Genomic DNA, 15978 nt, shown 5'->3' with positions numbered 1-15978 from the left:
TAATTGTAAATCAACCGATTTTATAATTATATAAGTAGAAGTCAATTTTATATCACGTTATTCTTTCCGCAGCGTGTTTTCATCAGTTGTCTCCAAGTTGAATCACTTGTAAAATGTACATATGTAACTGTCTTTGCCTTTAACACCTAGAAATCATACATACGCTCGAAATATACATACAGTCAATAGGAATATATTACAGAGCGCAACGAATTGCACTGTTATGTAACTGAATCCGAACCGTCTGTGACTGCTTTTCTACGAGTGGTATATATTTGTCGACCATCATTTCATTAGCACCCATTAAACGACCGCAACAACAATTGTGTGATACCATCATAATTATTTTCGCGTGCATGCTACGTCTAGCATTCTCTATGTGTCAGCTCGTTTTGCGTATAAGTAAAAAAACTTGCAGATTTTTAAAAATCTTGCCTGTTTTTGATTTTCTTTAACTCTTTGAACCCAGACGCTTCGTCTAGACACTCATCGCCCGTGTTTCTTATGATTACTCGTTAAGTGCGAATGAGCGGATTTCGTAGTATGTATTTAATTTACACCTTTATGTGTGTAATTTGTACATACATCGATATAAGTAATAAATAGCGGCTAAGCAACCCCAATTAATATCAAGGAGAAAAAGTTTTGTTCAAGCTACACTTGTAATATACACACGATTTTAATGTTAATGCTGCAAAATCGACGTCCTTAATATTTGAAATGATTTTAATTCGTGAATTGATGTCGACGATTTATTGTGATTGTCTTTTAAATTGATGAATACAAAGATATCAAATCGATTAATTTGTAAGCTTTCTATTACAATACAATAAACGAAGTTATTATAAATGTTCTTGATTTATTATATAAATTATATGATTGTTATCAATCGATTGACGAATGGAATTATTAGGACATTAATTAGCATTTGTATGTTGCTTGATTTTAGAGAGAAAGTTCAGAAATATTGACAATTTGTCGACTATTTTGAAAAAATCTATGAAAATGACCTTCGGATTTGATATTCTGATTGAATTTTGAATAATAATAAATGTCCGATAAAGATTTTTTAATATGAACGATATAATAATGATATTTATGTTATTGATAAATTAACTAAGCTGAGCAAGTACATTAATCACTATTAACTACCTCGGTAGCATGAAGTCTGAACGTGACAAGTTGTTGGCGGCGACTGTTCGATGAATAAATGGCAGTAAACAATTGTAATAATGATATAAAACAAAATACGGGCTGCACATGCGTAGCAAAACAATTCTGGTCATACGGATATACAGGGTCGAAAAGATTTTATCATCTAACATACGAAATATTGCCCAAAATTGTTTCCAAACTTCTGTATAATTGATGTAGAATTTTCTACGAAGAACAATTTAGTTCCTGGCGTCCTTTGCCCTTTAGGAACAATTTGAACACCCCCTATAAACAAAAATACCACATTTAAAAAGTTTTCCCATCGTTTAGTTGTCCCACCCGCACCGTCAGCAAGTTCACGCATCTATTAGTTGATGGTCGACAAGAGCAGTGCTTTCTCCACCGCACTTTTTATTTGAATAAATTGTTTGTAACTCAAAAATACATAATGTATATGGCGCGTTTCCAGATCAGTATAGCAATCATAATTTGCCGTGATTGATACATTCGACATGTATTTGCATATGACCTGAACGAGCAAGCAAATAAATATCGATGTTCTACAAGGCCTGCGCTGGAAAACATTTCAATTTTTCTACTCCTCAATGTAATATTATAATATTGCGGTAATTATCGGGAAACTATCCAGGTTGTCGGTCGTCACTGCATACATTGTGGGAATTACCACCAGAGAAATAACGTTGCTTCAAAATTCCCATAAAAAATGTTCGCTACGCTTATTTTATTCACGAATTGTTTCTTCTGGGGTCTACGGTGGGATACAGTTCAAAGTATTAGTATAAAATCACCAATGGATCCTCAAACCGATTTAATTATATCGATCATCGAACAATTTTCCGAATGGGATTTTGTCATCCACCTGGACAACCACCTTGACCTTGCGCGTTTGCTCCTGCACAAGGACAACCAGAATCCTCTGACAATATACAACTATAACTACACACATCCTGAGGAATTCAAACGCCCCGAAACGCAACGCTGTGTGCATTTTGTAGCGTACGAAAATACGGATTTTTTGTATTTTACAAGACATATACGGAACATCAATGAAAGGGACATTATTATATTTCTCACAAGGGTAATGCCTGAAAATTCGGACTTTACGCACTGGTATTCAAGCGGGGTGGACAACGCCAACACAGTCTTCATTGTTAGTAGAGCAGTTGCGCTATCGTTGTTTTTCTACAGCGCGCCAGAGTATATAGTATACACTCAGGAGGTGACCAAAAGTGAAAATGGTACTCATGAGTTGTCCAAATACACGAACAGTTTTGATAATATGTACGGGTTTCCTCTTAAAATTGGATATACAAGTTGTCCCCCATTTACGTTTGATGACGATGAGCACTTAGTAGGTGTAGAGTATGAAATAATGAAAATTGTTGGTGCGAAATTAAATATTACACCAATCTTGGAAAACTATTCGGATGAAATGAATCCGAGATTTGCTCTAATTCAGGCTGTATGTATAATCAACTAGGCCGATTTTATTACATTGCACTACAATTCCTCAATTACAACTTTAGGTAAACAGGAGCCGGCTTCATTTTGGAATTGGATGTTTGTCCAACAACGTCATGCGAAACGAAATGGTATCATTCAGCGCTGCGCTGCAAGTGGAACCCCAAATTACTATATATGCTGCAGCTGGTAATAATCATTTCTAAATATTTTCTAAATAATCACTTTGAGACTTTTTGTCAGAGGGTCGTTATGGTCCATCTGCTCTGTACGCCATAATAGGCCCCTTGAAAATGAGAGTTTGGATCTGTACTGTGGCCGCCTTAGTTATTATGAGCATATTAGCGAAGTTGTTACTAGTCTACGATCCAGATGGTAATTTATATACAAGTGAGGTGGTTCTGATACCAACACAAATACTTGCGGAACAATCAACGAAAATACCGAAGCAGAGCAATTCGCTGAGAGTGGGTCTCTTTGCGTGGATCCTTGTCGGTTTTGCATTATCAAGCAGTTACAAATCAAAACTAACGGCAGCATTGATAATGCCAAACATGAATGAGCCAACAACTTTGACGGAATTGCTGGATCAAGGATATCACTTTATTGTAAGCGATATATTTTGTAGGTGTGTGATTCAACGTACCTAATCGAAATCCTGCAATATTCTACAAATCCAACTGAAAATAAAATTGGGCATGTCATCGAAGATACGAAAGTGGTGTGCGAGGCTATTGATCGTGCTGTAGTTGAATATTCCGCAGTGATAGAAGAAAGATCCGTTATTCGATTTAAAGTATTAATTTATTACACATTACAGAAACATTAGATTACAGTGTATTATATTATTGTTTTAGTTATGGAATTATTGCTTTAGAAATTTGACACAAAGTCAAATAAGGTCCTTGCGCCGTTTGAAGCAAGATACAGTCGTAAATGGACACGTGTGGGCTATGCAGAAGAGAGCACCGTACAAAAAAACAGTGTCCTTGACCATTGAATGGCTCAAAAGTTATGGCTTGATTGGTAAATGGTATGTCTCTGCTTTAATTTTTAACATTTCATCCCTTTCTCCCCATATACGCGGAAAACTTATATAATCAGATTAACAATATAAAATTACGTTTTCTGAACAGGTACAACGCCTACAATTTATCCCAACCTCTCGTGACTGCAAACACTAGAATTAGAGCAGTGGCTGTTCCTTTGCATCTTGTTGATTTAGTTTCGGCGTGGATCATAATTGGGTTTGGTGTAGTGGTCTCGGGAGGAGCATTTTTGCTCGAAATGTTCACGAGAGTCACCAAAAAGGTCACTTTCCGGCCGTGTTTAGTCCATACGGACTCTAGAACTCAGCTGCAACCAAAAAGCGAGACCTTGACCGAAACATAATTCATGAATTTGTACTCGTATAATTCATAGTAATAACAAGCCGGGAGATGGTATATACATTAAACTGGAATTTAATCACTGACTTTGCAGTAGTTTCAGCACGCAATTACATTTGTGAAGTGCGATTTTTTACAAACACGCACGCACGCACACGATAGCACAAACAACACTTTGCATATCAATATTTAATATATAATTGTTTTGAATCAACATAGAATAAATTATATAGTAGAATATTGTCTCTTTAATGCTTTAATTTATGTGATGCGATGTTTGCAACCACTGATTGGCTAAAGTAAAGAATAATTCAAATATGTGGCCTTGTACCACATTAAATATTAATTGATATAAAACAACCGAAGTGCTAGCTTATTGAATATATACGAGAGCTATGTGCTGTCAAAACATCATTATAGGCAAACGCTCGGTAGTTAATTTGGATGTTAAATTTTTATGTCACAAACGGAGCGGTCTAATGTTTAGGATTATGTTCACAAGTTTAGTAGGTATCATGCATAATTTATTATGATATAGTGCCCATATGGCTGTTGTTAATATTGCTGATTTGTTGGAATACAATAAACATCAAATGTCTTGATATGTCGTTGTTACTAGGTGCTGCACATGCAGCCATATTTAATTCATAACATGCGGAGACATGCTTTAAGTGTTATAGCTATATAAGTGCATTATTAATAAATGATATGAAAACAACTCCAGTGTCAATTTATTGAAAACAGGGCAAGTATGTGTAGTTTAAACATTATTCAAAACAAACTACCGGTGGTTAATTTTTATGTCACATTTATACGTTGAGTTTACTAGTGCCACGTTCAAGACCATGATTACTGGTTTCCAGGGGCTAAAAATCTTATTACATTTTTTTGTGTGGTGGATGATGTTTACTAAGTCTATCAGTACCAATCCTTTAATGCTTCTAACAGCGGACGATGTACGTTTGGGTAATATACTCGTTCAGTTTCGATGGTACGACTTTGTTGTACATGTTGATCAAACAAAGATGCATTTTCTTAGTACGTTGGGCTCGATTGCATCGCCGACAAATCCCGTAACTATATTTAAGTACACAGAAGAAGAATATTTATTTCATCGGCCACTTGTGTACAGATGTGTGCATTATGTTGTCCAAGATGACGACGGGGCATTTTTAGAACACTATTCCCTTGTTGAAGGCAACGTCGAAGAAACTGATGTTGTCATTTTTCTCTCAAAAACATTGGACACGACTCGAAATTACACCAAATTATATAACACGGGTGTAGACCATGCTAATATAGCATATTTTCTCAATAGAACTCATGGCAATGCCATTCTCTTTTATAACTCTCCCGACGGCATGGCTGACGTGCGACCAGTGCGTCGCACTGAAAACGACGAACCTATTTTGGATATTCATAATGCGTTTATGAATTTTCGTGGGTTTCCCTTAAAAATTGGTTACACAAATTGTATGCCGTTTGTGTACCAAGCTGGCCCACATATAATTGGCGTCGAATTTAAAATAATGGAGGTGGTTGTAGCTGCATTAAACTTCACACCATATTATGAAGACTATTCACAAAAAACAGACGGAAGGCTTATGCTCATCAATGATGTAGGTTTCAAAGATTCTATAGATTTTGACTTAATAATAATCACGAATTTTCATTGTAGGTCAACAGAAGTATATTGAATTGTGCGATTGGTTGTTTATCGAACAATGTTGTGCGCAATCAAATGGTTTCGTTTAGTACAATGTTGCAAACTGAACCGCACATCATAGTCTACTCCGCCGGTGAGAAGTATGAACCAAAACCGATTTATGTAATTTTTACACCCTTGGACTTGAACGTTTGGATATGTTGCTTTGGCACTTTAATTCTGGTTAGTGCATGCGTGAAATTGCTGACCGTTTATGAAAAAGACGTTTTAGTAAATCCTGTACTGGTAGGCAAATGAATGGTTATTTAGGTTTATATACCCAATTAATTGTTGGTATGTGTTTAGTTACCTCTCAGCATTCTCTTGGAACAGTCTATCGCCATACCTCCAAAAAGTAATGCGCTTCGTTTTGGTCTTGTGACATGGCTACTTGTTGGTTTTGCTTTGTCTAGCTCATACAAGTCCAAGTTAACATCCGCGCTAATAATGCCCGCATCCAGAGAACCAAATTTTCTCTCAGAATTAATTGACGAGGGATATCACTTTATTGTACGTTAAAATGTCCGCGTAAAATTTCTTGTGTTTTCAAATTTTGTTTGCTTCAGTCCCCTGCTCAAGATTCCACGTATATAATTGAGCTTCTCCAAATGTCTGATGATCCACCAGAAGCACACGTGGGGATGGAATTGGAAGACACCAAGGATGTATGTGAGGCAGTTGCACGAGCCCTCACAGAACAGTCTGCTGTTGTCGAGGAGCAAACGGTGCTTAGATACAAGGTATTCAATTATTAAAATGTTTCCGGCGTTTTAAATGTTAAACGAGAATAACTTTTAGGTGTGGAACTATTGTTACCTAAATCTAACTATGAAACAAATGCATGCATTGCGGCGATTGGAACACCCCATTACAACAAATGGTCATATGTGGGCAATGCCAAAAGGAGCACCGTTCAAATATCGCATTTCCAGCATGCTGGAGGAACTGAAAAGTTTTGGACTTGTCCAAAAATGGTCAGTGACATTGAATCTTTAATAAAATTAGCTAAACGTTGATATTTTTAGGTATCAATCTTATAATATAACCAGGCGCATGGCAATATCCAATTCAGTGCAGCAACGGGGAGATACCGAGCCATTAGAACCTCATGATCTTCTCGCGGCGTACGTGGTGTTGGGTGTTGGTTGTGTTTTGGCGGCACTTACATTTTTCCTAGAATGGTTTATATATAATGACGAGCCACCCTTTCATCACGCCAAACAAACACATCAGGTGGTCAGCTTTACATAATTTATTCATTCATATTTTATAATTATTAGTTTACCCCCACTGGAATTTAATCGTTGTGTGTGTCGAATTATAGTAATAGTTCTATTTCTGCCTTAGAATGGGTTCCACCCACATTATTCGTGTTTATCGACGAACAATTTATGCTCATGTTTATATACAACATTTGTTATTTGTAATTTGATGTGAGCAGTGGCTTATAACTCGATAATAAATAAAAAGGGAGTGCTGATTAAATTGACACTTTAGTTCAAACACATTACTATTTAGAACACGATTGCTATAAAGCACAAAGTGAATGGAACAGTAGTGTAGTAGTGCAAGAAATATATTGCCGCCAGCTTTTAAATCTTTTCTTTTGATTATCTTCAATAAATCGTTATTCAACGTAATACTAATCTATAAATATGCGCAAAAGTCTATTCCTATATTTTTGGTTGTATATCAGAATTAATATTGTTCATAATAAAGATATTAATAATGTGGATGTTACCGGCAGCAAGAATTTCACAATAACTAATGCACAAAATGCCAGAAACGTTTTTCAACGACTACTTATGTTTTTTCCACGACATTTGCGAGTGTATCACTACGAAAATCAAACAATCGCCGACATGGAAATTGCATATCGAAATTATGCAAATGTTCAAAACCAACCGAGCTTATTTTTTAATTACAATCTTGAAGGAGAGTTTCTAAGACCCTTTGGTGATGCTTGCATAAACATGGTATTTTTAACAAATGTCAGTGATTTTAATCGATTCTACGACATTGCATACAATGTTAAATCGACTGATGTAATTTTAATTATATTGTATATGCCTGCTTATACAAACGATAGGGAATATGATACGTCAAGAGCCGTTCTTATTTATCAGAAATGGAATAATTTTGTAAAAGTGATTCATTACCATAGTGAAAAAGAATTCAGTATTATCGATGTCACAACAGAATTATCCGACTTTGAAACATACGAGAATAGTTTTCAGGTTTTTAAAACAATCGACATTGCATATAAAACATGTAGTCCTTTTATTTTCGAAGAAAACCAGAATCAACTAAATGGCATTGAATATAAAATTTTGGAGGTGGTAATGGATAAACTGAACTTCACCTTTCAACTTGTTAATTATTCTAATACTCCAGTACGACTTATTTTGGAAGATGTAATAATTTTCTTCTTTGTTTTGAATTTTAAATTAACTATTCAATGTTTTCTAGTTAAATGATAGGAAAGTGAATATGGTTGTTGGATGTTTATCAAACACGATATCACGCAATCAACTTGTATCTTTTACTCCAGACTTTTTCTATGAACATTATTCAGTCATCTACAGTAGCCGTGGTTACAAGCACAATTCCACAGTCTCCATTGTTCGTCCGTTTACCATAGATATGTGGATTATTTTGGTGTTTCTAATAGCTGTCGTTGCAATGTTGATTAAAAAATTTAATAAGTCTTCGACTAGACATGCATTTAATTTCTTCGATTTTATTGAGGTACTGGTTTTAATGTTTGCTTGAAAAAAGTCTAATATTTATAATTTTTTAGTTACCACTTCGAAGTGTTCTCGATCAGCCGATGAATTTAAAATCTAAACATTTGTCTGTTCGACTAATTATGGCTAGTTGGCTGCTGACTGCATTGATCTTCTCCAATGCATACAAGAGCAAACTCTCTTCTTCAATGATTGAACCAAACTTGAAGGAACCAGATTCTATTGTGGACTTACTCAGATTTGACTATTCGTTTTATGTTAGTTAGATGTTTAATGTGTGTTCACATATGTAATGCAATTGTTCTAGTTAAATAACATTGACCGAGTTTTCTTGTCGGAGATAATGACAATGAGCTTCAATGCAACTTTTCAAAAACTTGTCCAACGGCACCATGACTTTGATGAGATCTGTGAATGTTTTCCAAATATTTCCCATAATCATTATGGCTTAATTGGGGAGGAGACTGTTTTAAAATACTCGGTATGTAGCAAAAAAGTTAGGATAGCTCAAGGAATTATTTATTTTTATATGTGTTGTAGTTGTATTTCTCTTGCGTTGGTAACTTAACAATTGATGAAAATGCAGCAATACGTAAAACAGCAGAGCCGGTTTTCAAAAATGGACATGCATGGGCCTTTAAACGAAATTCCCCATTCATACGACAAATTGACTACTATTTGGAACTTCTAAAAAGTTTTGGAATTATACAAAAATGGTACTTTTAAAGTGATAATTACATTTTGTTTATAATATAATATTTTGGTTTAAGGTATAGTAGTCCAAATAATTTAAAAGAGATAACAAGGAGTAATTCACCCATTGATCGTCAAACCCAGGAAGAGCCTTTATCTCGGAGTATGGTGTTAGCACCATTTCTTGTTTTAGGTTTTGGGTCAGCTTTAGCGTTCTGCGTTTTTATAGTAGAAATTGTGCTTTACTATAGAAAAAAAACTGGCAACAGGAAAATATAAAGTTAAGTTAATTCAGAATATCGAAATGTATATCTGTGGATTTATTGTAAAAATATTATCTTTTGTGTGATCTTTTAAAATGTTAATAAACAGATTTCGGTTGACGATATTGTTTGCATTGCTTTTAATAAAGGAGTATGGTTTTCTTAAAAATTCTTTTTGATATCTGTTTTTTTTCGTACATATTTTGTACAATTTGGAGTTCATTAACAAAAACAATTTTTATATGTAAAATAGCAGGCCAATTATTGTTAATTAAGTCATGAAACCATCTAAAAATATGTTATGTTTGTACCTATTGCGATTAGGGGCGCGCCTGCCTTATAATTTGTTTTCAAGTAGAACTAAAGCATTCTAAACATATAAAAATCAATCGTGGCTGTGTTTTGCCAAGGGTGACCTCTACCTTGCTCAAATATAAATAAATAATACATTTATACCTATATTAAAATAAAACTTTTCTTGTTAGAAATATTTTTATGAAATCATTGAAAAATAAATCATTTCAGAATAAAAGATTGTGTAGAACTCATGTTCACACGTACGTCGTATGCTAATATTAATACGATGAGATAATTATGTATGGAAAGCACACGAACCACAAAGATCGATATAATATTTTATTATCAAAAATAAATCCAATATTGTTTGATCTAAGATAGCAATCAATTTATAGACGTCGCGACATATTTATGCAATTTGAACTATTTTTATATGTTTCAATTATGATATTGATTTTTTGTTTGCACTATACCATAATATATAAAGCGAAAACGTGGGGGATGTATGTCACTTATTTGTTATTAAAATCTCATTATTATCAATGTCGAAATTCTGATGAAAACAACATTTGTAACTAAATGTGAGTAAAACGTTTAATAGGCATTGTGAATGTATTCAAAGTGTTTTTCAATATTAGACACCAAAACACGTTACTACATGATATTGCAATTTAGAAACATGTGGCGTAAATTGTTTTCATATGAATTGTTTACAACAATATGCTAAAATAAGAAACAACATCTTTTACATATTATAAACAAAATGTTCGTCGTTGATTGCGGTAGTATTTTGACAGGGGTAATACTTTTGATTATTAATCATGCTTTGTGCCAACCAAAACGAATTGAAGATATATTATTGAAGAATACTTTAATTATACACTATAATAATCTATCAATATCAATTTTTGATAGATTATTTATACCTGAATTAGGCCAGCCAGTAATAATGTTTAATTATGATTATAACGAGACTGGCATGTCCAGATCAAGATATTGCTGTGGGCAATTTTCCGATGGTGTAGCCAACCTTGTTTTATTGGATAATAAGACAATGTTTGAACGCGGTTTTAGCACTATTAAGGGTAACATCAAACCACAGGATATCATTCTTCAAGTGACGAATGATACTAATATACAACCCTACGTTACAAATCCTCGATTTACGCAACAGTATGTTTATGAGATAAGTGAAGGAAAGCTATACAATATCACACCAATTCACATTGACACATTGCGCTTTGGATTTGTGGGCTGCGATCCAGTAATAAATGTCGCAGAAGAAAATGGTTTTGAGTATCTCGTCGGCTCAGAGCACATGCTTGCTAAATTGGTGGCCGAGGTGATGCATTCCAAATTGGTATTCATGGATTATTCGAACAGTACACGTCCAGAGGTGATTACTTTGGTAAAAACTTGTAATTTTAGTACGAAAACACAAATACTTTGATAATGATTTTTCAGGTGGATAATGAAGTAATTGACTTTGTTGGTGGGTGCCTCTCTTACACATACGAACGTCGAAAAATGGTGGAATTCACGCCAAACTTCTTTGAAGACGGATATAAAATATATTTCAGTACTATGGTTATACCAAAACATGGATCTTTTCTGATCTCGTTACCATTCACTAAGATGGTGTGGATGTTAGTGTACCTGGTACCTACTGGAATGGGTATTTTACTAGTTGCAGCTTGTAAATACTTTAAGATCAGAGCAAATTTTCGTTTCAATGTACATAACGTTATACTTTGCCAATCAATTGCATATGTATTATACAATTTCTTGCAGATGTTTTTGTTAACATTATATGAACAGCCAATCAAAGTGAGGAAATTGCCCTCGTTCGTCAAGATGACACTCGTATTTTGGTTGTTTTGTGCAATGATTATTACCAGCGCGTACAAGAGCATACTATCATCAATATTGATTGCACCCCAATTGAACGAACCTCGCAATATTCTTGACGCGATTGATCGAGATTACACATTTTATGTACGACGTTTGGCCAAATAATATAAATGGAATATTAATATTATTACATTGCAGATTCCACACAATGATCTCTCATTTCCCATTGAACACATGAATGCATCGCTCAATCAAAAAATACGCGCGGTGGTTAATCGATGGCGAAGAAAACCGGATGCATGTGAAACAGTGAATGTCACACTATATGGAATGAACGCCGTCATCATGGAAGCATTGAACGGGAGATACACAGTAAATATTAACGAACCAGTTTTACGCATTTGCTAACAATTTTATTGTAGTTTTGGAGTAAATGTCAAAAAAATTACACGCATCAAGAAAGAGACAGCGTACGGGAAAGCAGTGAGTATATTTTCTTTAGTGGACATACATGGGCTCTCAAATTTCACTCCAGAGTTAATGATCGCGTAATACTTGCGTTAGAAGTATTGAAGAGTCATGGATTCATTCAATATTGGTAAACTTTACCACTTTTCAATAATTATGGATTGATCATTTATTATTATTTAAGGTATCATGTGTACAACATGTCGCAAGTTGTGGCTGCGGCAAACTCGGTGATTTCGCATGATCCGCAACCATTGAATAAGACCGTGTTTTACTCACATTTTGTTATCTTATTTCTCGGATTAATAAGTGCGTTTATTGTGTTTATAATAGAGATTATCATACGGCGAAACAAATACATTCTACGGATGTATTAGTTAATATTAGTTAATGAAAAACTCGCAATTATTTGATCAAATAGTATCTTGTAAATTACATTTTCTATAAATAAATAAACAAAAAAGAAAGGCGATACTTTGTAAAATACCTTTCAATTACCTCAATGTGGTGGTGTCCATATGGGGGCAATTCAGATTTATCAATTCGTTCCTTTCTATCGTTTTTAATATGGGCATTTGTCAGTCATTTTTCGCCTTTTGTTGGAAAAAAAGAATTTCCGTATATTTTTAGTTATTTAAATGTTTAATTGCTGGTTTAGCGCCTTTTGCAACGTTTCGTATTGAACTCCACACGCTTATCGGTTTTGTGTACAAACAACTTTTTTTTATCGCGTTGATCCGGCTCCATGCTGCTACGAACGTTGGCACGTTTCAGTCTCTTTTGATCTACACGCAGCTCACTGCGTATATTTCCTTCATCACAATCCAGTTAATTATGGTAGATGTTTGGAAAAATATCAGCAACAATAGACTTGTTTAGTGTTTTTCTAACGTTAATTTCTGTGTTAGACCATTATAAATTTATATCATTTGTGCATTGGTGTAGTTTGAATCGCAAGCTGCGGTTGCTGACCAGTTGCATGTCATCGCTTGAAGGTATGCATTGTAGACAAAGAGCTGATATTTTTAAGTTTCAAGGCATTAATTTTGCGGACAACATATAAAAATGCACTTTTTGTGTTTTGAGTCACTAATTGTTCATTGGTTTTCGAGGTCTAGCTACTGAACCCGACCTCGTAGACTAACTATTTCTTCATCCGATTGTACGTATTGAAATTCTTTATCATTTTAGTTAATAACTTTTGGAATTATCTCACGAATTGACCCCCAAATATGCATTTTTGTGTTTTGTGTCTCTAATTTTTGTTTGTTCTAACAACTGAACCCGACTTCGTAGGCTAATCAATCTTACATCTCATTGTACGTATTATATTTCTCTATCATTCTCCTAACTAAATTTCTTGATTATCTCACGAATTAACCCTTAAAATTGCATTTTTGTGTTGCGAAGGACTAATTTTTGATGGTTTTAGGGATTTTCCGCCTCAGTCCGATATCGTAGAAGGACCATTCTTACAACAAATTGTAAGTAATAAATTTCTCTATCATTCTCCTAAATAAATTTTTTGATTATCTTACGAATTAACCCTTAAAATTGCATTTTTGTGTTGCAAAGGACTAATTTTTGATGGTTTTAGGGATTTTCCGCTTGAGTCCGATATCGTAGAAGAACCATTCTTACAGTAAATTGTGAGTAATAAATTTCTCTATTATTCTCCTATATACATTTTTTTATTATCTTACGAATTAACCCTTAAAATTGCATTTTTGTGTTGCAAAGGACTAATTTTTGATGGTTTTAGGGATTTTCCGCCTGTGTCCAATACTGTAGGAGAACCAATCTCACAGCAAATAATAAGTAATAAATTTCTCTATCATTCTTCTTAATAAATATTTTGATTATCTCACGAATTAACCCTTAAAATTGCATTTTTGTGTTGCGAAGGACTAATTTGTGATGGTTTTAGGGATTTTCCGCCTGAGTCCGATATCGTAGAAAAACCATTCTTACAGCAAATTGTAAGTATTATATTTCTCTATCATTCTCCTAAATAATTTTTTTGATTATCACACGAATTAACCCTTAAAATTGCATTTTTGTGTTGCGAAGGACTAATTTTTGATGGTTTTAGGGATTTTCCACCTGAGTCCGATATCGTAGAAGAATCATTCTTTCAGCAGATGGTAAATATTACATTTCTCTATCGTTTTCATCAATAAATTTCGTGATTATCTCACGAATTAACCCTTAAAATTGCATTTTTGTGTTGCGAAGGACTAATTTTTGATGGTTTTAGGAATTTTCCGCCTGAGTCTGATATCGTAGAAGAACCATTTTTACAGCAAATTGTAAGTAATAAATTTCTTTATTGTTCTCCTAAATAAATTTTTTGATTATCTCACGAATTAACCCTTAAAATTGCATTTTTGTGTTGCGAAGGACTAATTTTTGATGGTTTTTGGGATTTTCCGCCTGAGTCCGATATCGTAGAAGAACCATTTTTGCATCAGATTGTAAGTATTAAATTTCTTTATCATTTTCCATAATAACTTTTGTGATTATCTCACAAATTGACCTCCAAATTTGCATTTTTATGTTCGAAGGACTAATTTTTGATGGTTTTAGGGATTTTGCACCTGAGTCTGACATCGTAGAAGAACCATTCTTACATCAGATTGTAAGTATTAAATTTCTTTATCATTTTCCATAATAACTTTTGTGATTATCTCACAAATTGACCCCCAAAATTGCATTTTTATGTTCGAAGGACTAATTTTTGATGGTTTTACGGATTTTGCACCTGAGTCTGACAACGTAGAAGGACTATTTTTGCATCAGATTGTAAGTATTAAATTTCTTTATCATTTTCCATAATCACTTTGTGATTATCTCACAAATTGACCCCCAAAATTGCATTTTTATGTTCAAAGGACTAATTTTTGATGGTCTTAGGGATTTTGCACCTGAGTCTGACATCGTAGAAGGACCATTTTTGCATCAGATTGTAAGTATTAAATTTTTTTATCATTTTCCATAATAACTTTTGTGATTATCTCACAAATTGACCCCCAAAATTGCATTTTTATGTTAGAAGGACTAATTTTTGATGGTTTTAGGGATTTTGCACCTGAGGCTTACATTGTAGAAGGACCATTTTTGCATCAGATTGTAAGTATTAAATTTCTTTATCATTTTCCATAATAACTTTTGTGATTATCTCACAAATTGACCCCCAAAATTGCATTTTTATGTTCGAAGGACTAATTTTTGATGGTTTTAGGGATTTTGCACCCGAGTCTGACATCGTAGAAGGACCATTTTTGCATCAGATTGTAAGTATTACATTTCTTTATCATTTTCCTTAATAACTTTTGTGATTATTTCACAAATAGACCCCCAAAACTGCATTTTTATGTTCGAAGGACTAATTTTTGATGGTTTTAGGGATTTTGCACCTGACTCTGATATCGTAGAAGGACCATTTTTGCATCAGATTGTAAGTATTAAATTTCTTTATCATTTTCCATAATAACTTTTATGATTATCTCACAAATTGACCCCCAAAATTGCATTTTTATATTCGAAGGACTAATTTTTGCTTGTTTTAGGGATTTTGCACCTGACTCTAACATCGTAAAAGGACCATTCTTGCATCAGATTGTTAGTAATAAATTTCATTATCTTAAATAAATGTTGTGATTATTACACAAATTGACTCCCAAAATGTATGCTTGTGTGTTTTCTTTAATAAAGAATATTTCAACGTTTTTCTAATTATAATTATTTTTGTTATTTCTATCTGATCACGTATTTAACGATTCCTTAAATCATTTATTTTGAAAAGTGCATGCTAGTGACATCTATCAATTAGAAACTACAACAAACGAAAGTTTTGAACTTCGGTCCGCCGCCACTAGAGGCAGCACATTACTAGTTACCGCCAAAACTTTATCAGCCTCCTCAACTTT

General features: G+C 34.0%; 4 protein-coding genes and 1 long non-coding RNA gene across 10 annotated transcripts; all 5 read left to right on the top strand.

The window, feature by feature from the left end:
- The first annotated feature begins 967 nt into the window (after positions 1-967).
- On the top strand, positions 968-4627 carry LOC135803499 (uncharacterized). The gene is made up of 5 exons (XM_065317156.1): positions 968-2638; positions 2703-2826; positions 2881-3433; positions 3495-3670; positions 3774-4627. The coding sequence occupies exons 1-3, from the start codon at positions 1880-1882 to the stop codon at positions 3285-3287; spliced, it is 1290 nt and encodes a 429-aa protein (XP_065173228.1). The 5' UTR covers positions 968-1879; the 3' UTR covers positions 3288-3433; positions 3495-3670; positions 3774-4627.
- Positions 4628-5625: 998 nt separating this feature from the next.
- LOC135792729 (probable glutamate receptor) lies at positions 5626-7104 on the top strand. Its single transcript, XM_065303420.1, has 6 exons — positions 5626-5644; positions 5704-5976; positions 6037-6240; positions 6297-6470; positions 6529-6704; positions 6756-7104. Exons 1-6 carry the CDS (start codon positions 5630-5632, stop codon positions 6979-6981), a joined length of 1068 nt encoding a protein of 355 aa, XP_065159492.1. The 5' UTR covers positions 5626-5629; the 3' UTR covers positions 6982-7104.
- A 488-nt stretch (positions 7105-7592) lies between these two features.
- LOC135793497 (uncharacterized) lies at positions 7593-9449 on the top strand. Its single transcript, XM_065304497.1, has 6 exons — positions 7593-8144; positions 8200-8352; positions 8531-8734; positions 8785-8958; positions 9018-9193; positions 9248-9449. The coding sequence occupies exons 1-6, from the start codon at positions 7593-7595 to the stop codon at positions 9447-9449; spliced, it is 1461 nt and encodes a 486-aa protein (XP_065160569.1).
- Positions 9450-10784: 1335 nt separating this feature from the next.
- Positions 10785-12506, top strand: LOC135793493 (uncharacterized). Its single transcript, XM_065304485.1, has 6 exons — positions 10785-11138; positions 11195-11464; positions 11522-11725; positions 11780-11953; positions 12004-12179; positions 12234-12506. Exons 1-6 carry the CDS (start codon positions 10785-10787, stop codon positions 12424-12426), a joined length of 1371 nt encoding a protein of 456 aa, XP_065160557.1. The 3' UTR covers positions 12427-12506.
- Positions 12507-12852: 346 nt separating this feature from the next.
- LOC135789621 (uncharacterized) lies at positions 12853-15701 on the top strand. Of its 6 annotated transcripts, XR_010547622.1 has the most exons (16): positions 12853-13044; positions 13162-13211; positions 13482-13533; positions 13647-13698; positions 13812-13867; positions 13977-14028; positions 14142-14193; positions 14307-14358; positions 14450-14523; positions 14636-14687; positions 14778-14851; positions 14963-15014; positions 15127-15178; positions 15291-15342; positions 15455-15506; positions 15619-15701. It is a non-coding gene; the product is annotated as an uncharacterized lncRNA (long non-coding RNA). The 6 variants fall into 6 exon arrangements; XR_010547619.1 differs by lacking the exon at positions 13162-13211; XR_010547620.1 differs by lacking the exon at positions 13162-13211 and having other exon boundaries at positions 14941-15014.
- The last annotated feature ends 277 nt before the right edge of the window (positions 15702-15978 follow it).

Source organism: Atheta coriaria, unplaced genomic scaffold (assembly GCF_025399875.1).
Source record: "Atheta coriaria isolate IRGN ID8LTWV9N9 unplaced genomic scaffold, Caltech_Dcor_3.1 hic_scaffold_1_pilon, whole genome shotgun sequence".
Taxonomy (NCBI): domain Eukaryota; kingdom Metazoa; phylum Arthropoda; class Insecta; order Coleoptera; family Staphylinidae; genus Dalotia; species Dalotia coriaria.
This window is presented reverse-complemented; position numbering and strand designations above follow the sequence as displayed.

Bases quoted from the DNA above. Each gene is read 5' to 3' on its own strand.
- LOC135803499 (XM_065317156.1), top strand. From the start codon at position 1,880: ATGTTCGCTACGCTTATTTTATTCACGAATTGTTTCTTCTGGGGTCTA. The intron at 2,639-2,702 runs GTATGTATAATC...TTACAACTTTAG, and splicing joins GATTTGCTCTAATTCAGGCT to GTAAACAGGAGCCGGCTTCA. The intron at 2,827-2,880 runs GTAATAATCATT...ACTTTTTGTCAG, and splicing joins TACTATATATGCTGCAGCTG to AGGGTCGTTATGGTCCATCT.
- LOC135792729 (XM_065303420.1), top strand. The intron at 6,471-6,528 runs GTATTCAATTAT...AATAACTTTTAG, and splicing joins AAACGGTGCTTAGATACAAG to GTGTGGAACTATTGTTACCT. The intron at 6,705-6,755 runs GTCAGTGACATT...TGATATTTTTAG, and splicing joins TTTGGACTTGTCCAAAAATG to GTATCAATCTTATAATATAA.
- LOC135793497 (XM_065304497.1), top strand. From the start codon at position 7,593: ATGGAAATTGCATATCGAAATTATGCAAATGTTCAAAACCAACCGAGC. The intron at 8,735-8,784 runs GTTAGTTAGATG...CAATTGTTCTAG, and splicing joins GATTTGACTATTCGTTTTAT to TTAAATAACATTGACCGAGT. The intron at 8,959-9,017 runs GTATGTAGCAAA...TATGTGTTGTAG, and splicing joins AGACTGTTTTAAAATACTCG to TTGTATTTCTCTTGCGTTGG.
- LOC135793493 (XM_065304485.1), top strand. From the start codon at position 10,785: ATGTTTGAACGCGGTTTTAGCACTATTAAGGGTAACATCAAACCACAG. The intron at 11,465-11,521 runs GTACATAACGTT...AATTTCTTGCAG, and splicing joins GAGCAAATTTTCGTTTCAAT to ATGTTTTTGTTAACATTATA. The intron at 11,726-11,779 runs GTACGACGTTTG...ATTACATTGCAG, and splicing joins ATCGAGATTACACATTTTAT to ATTCCACACAATGATCTCTC.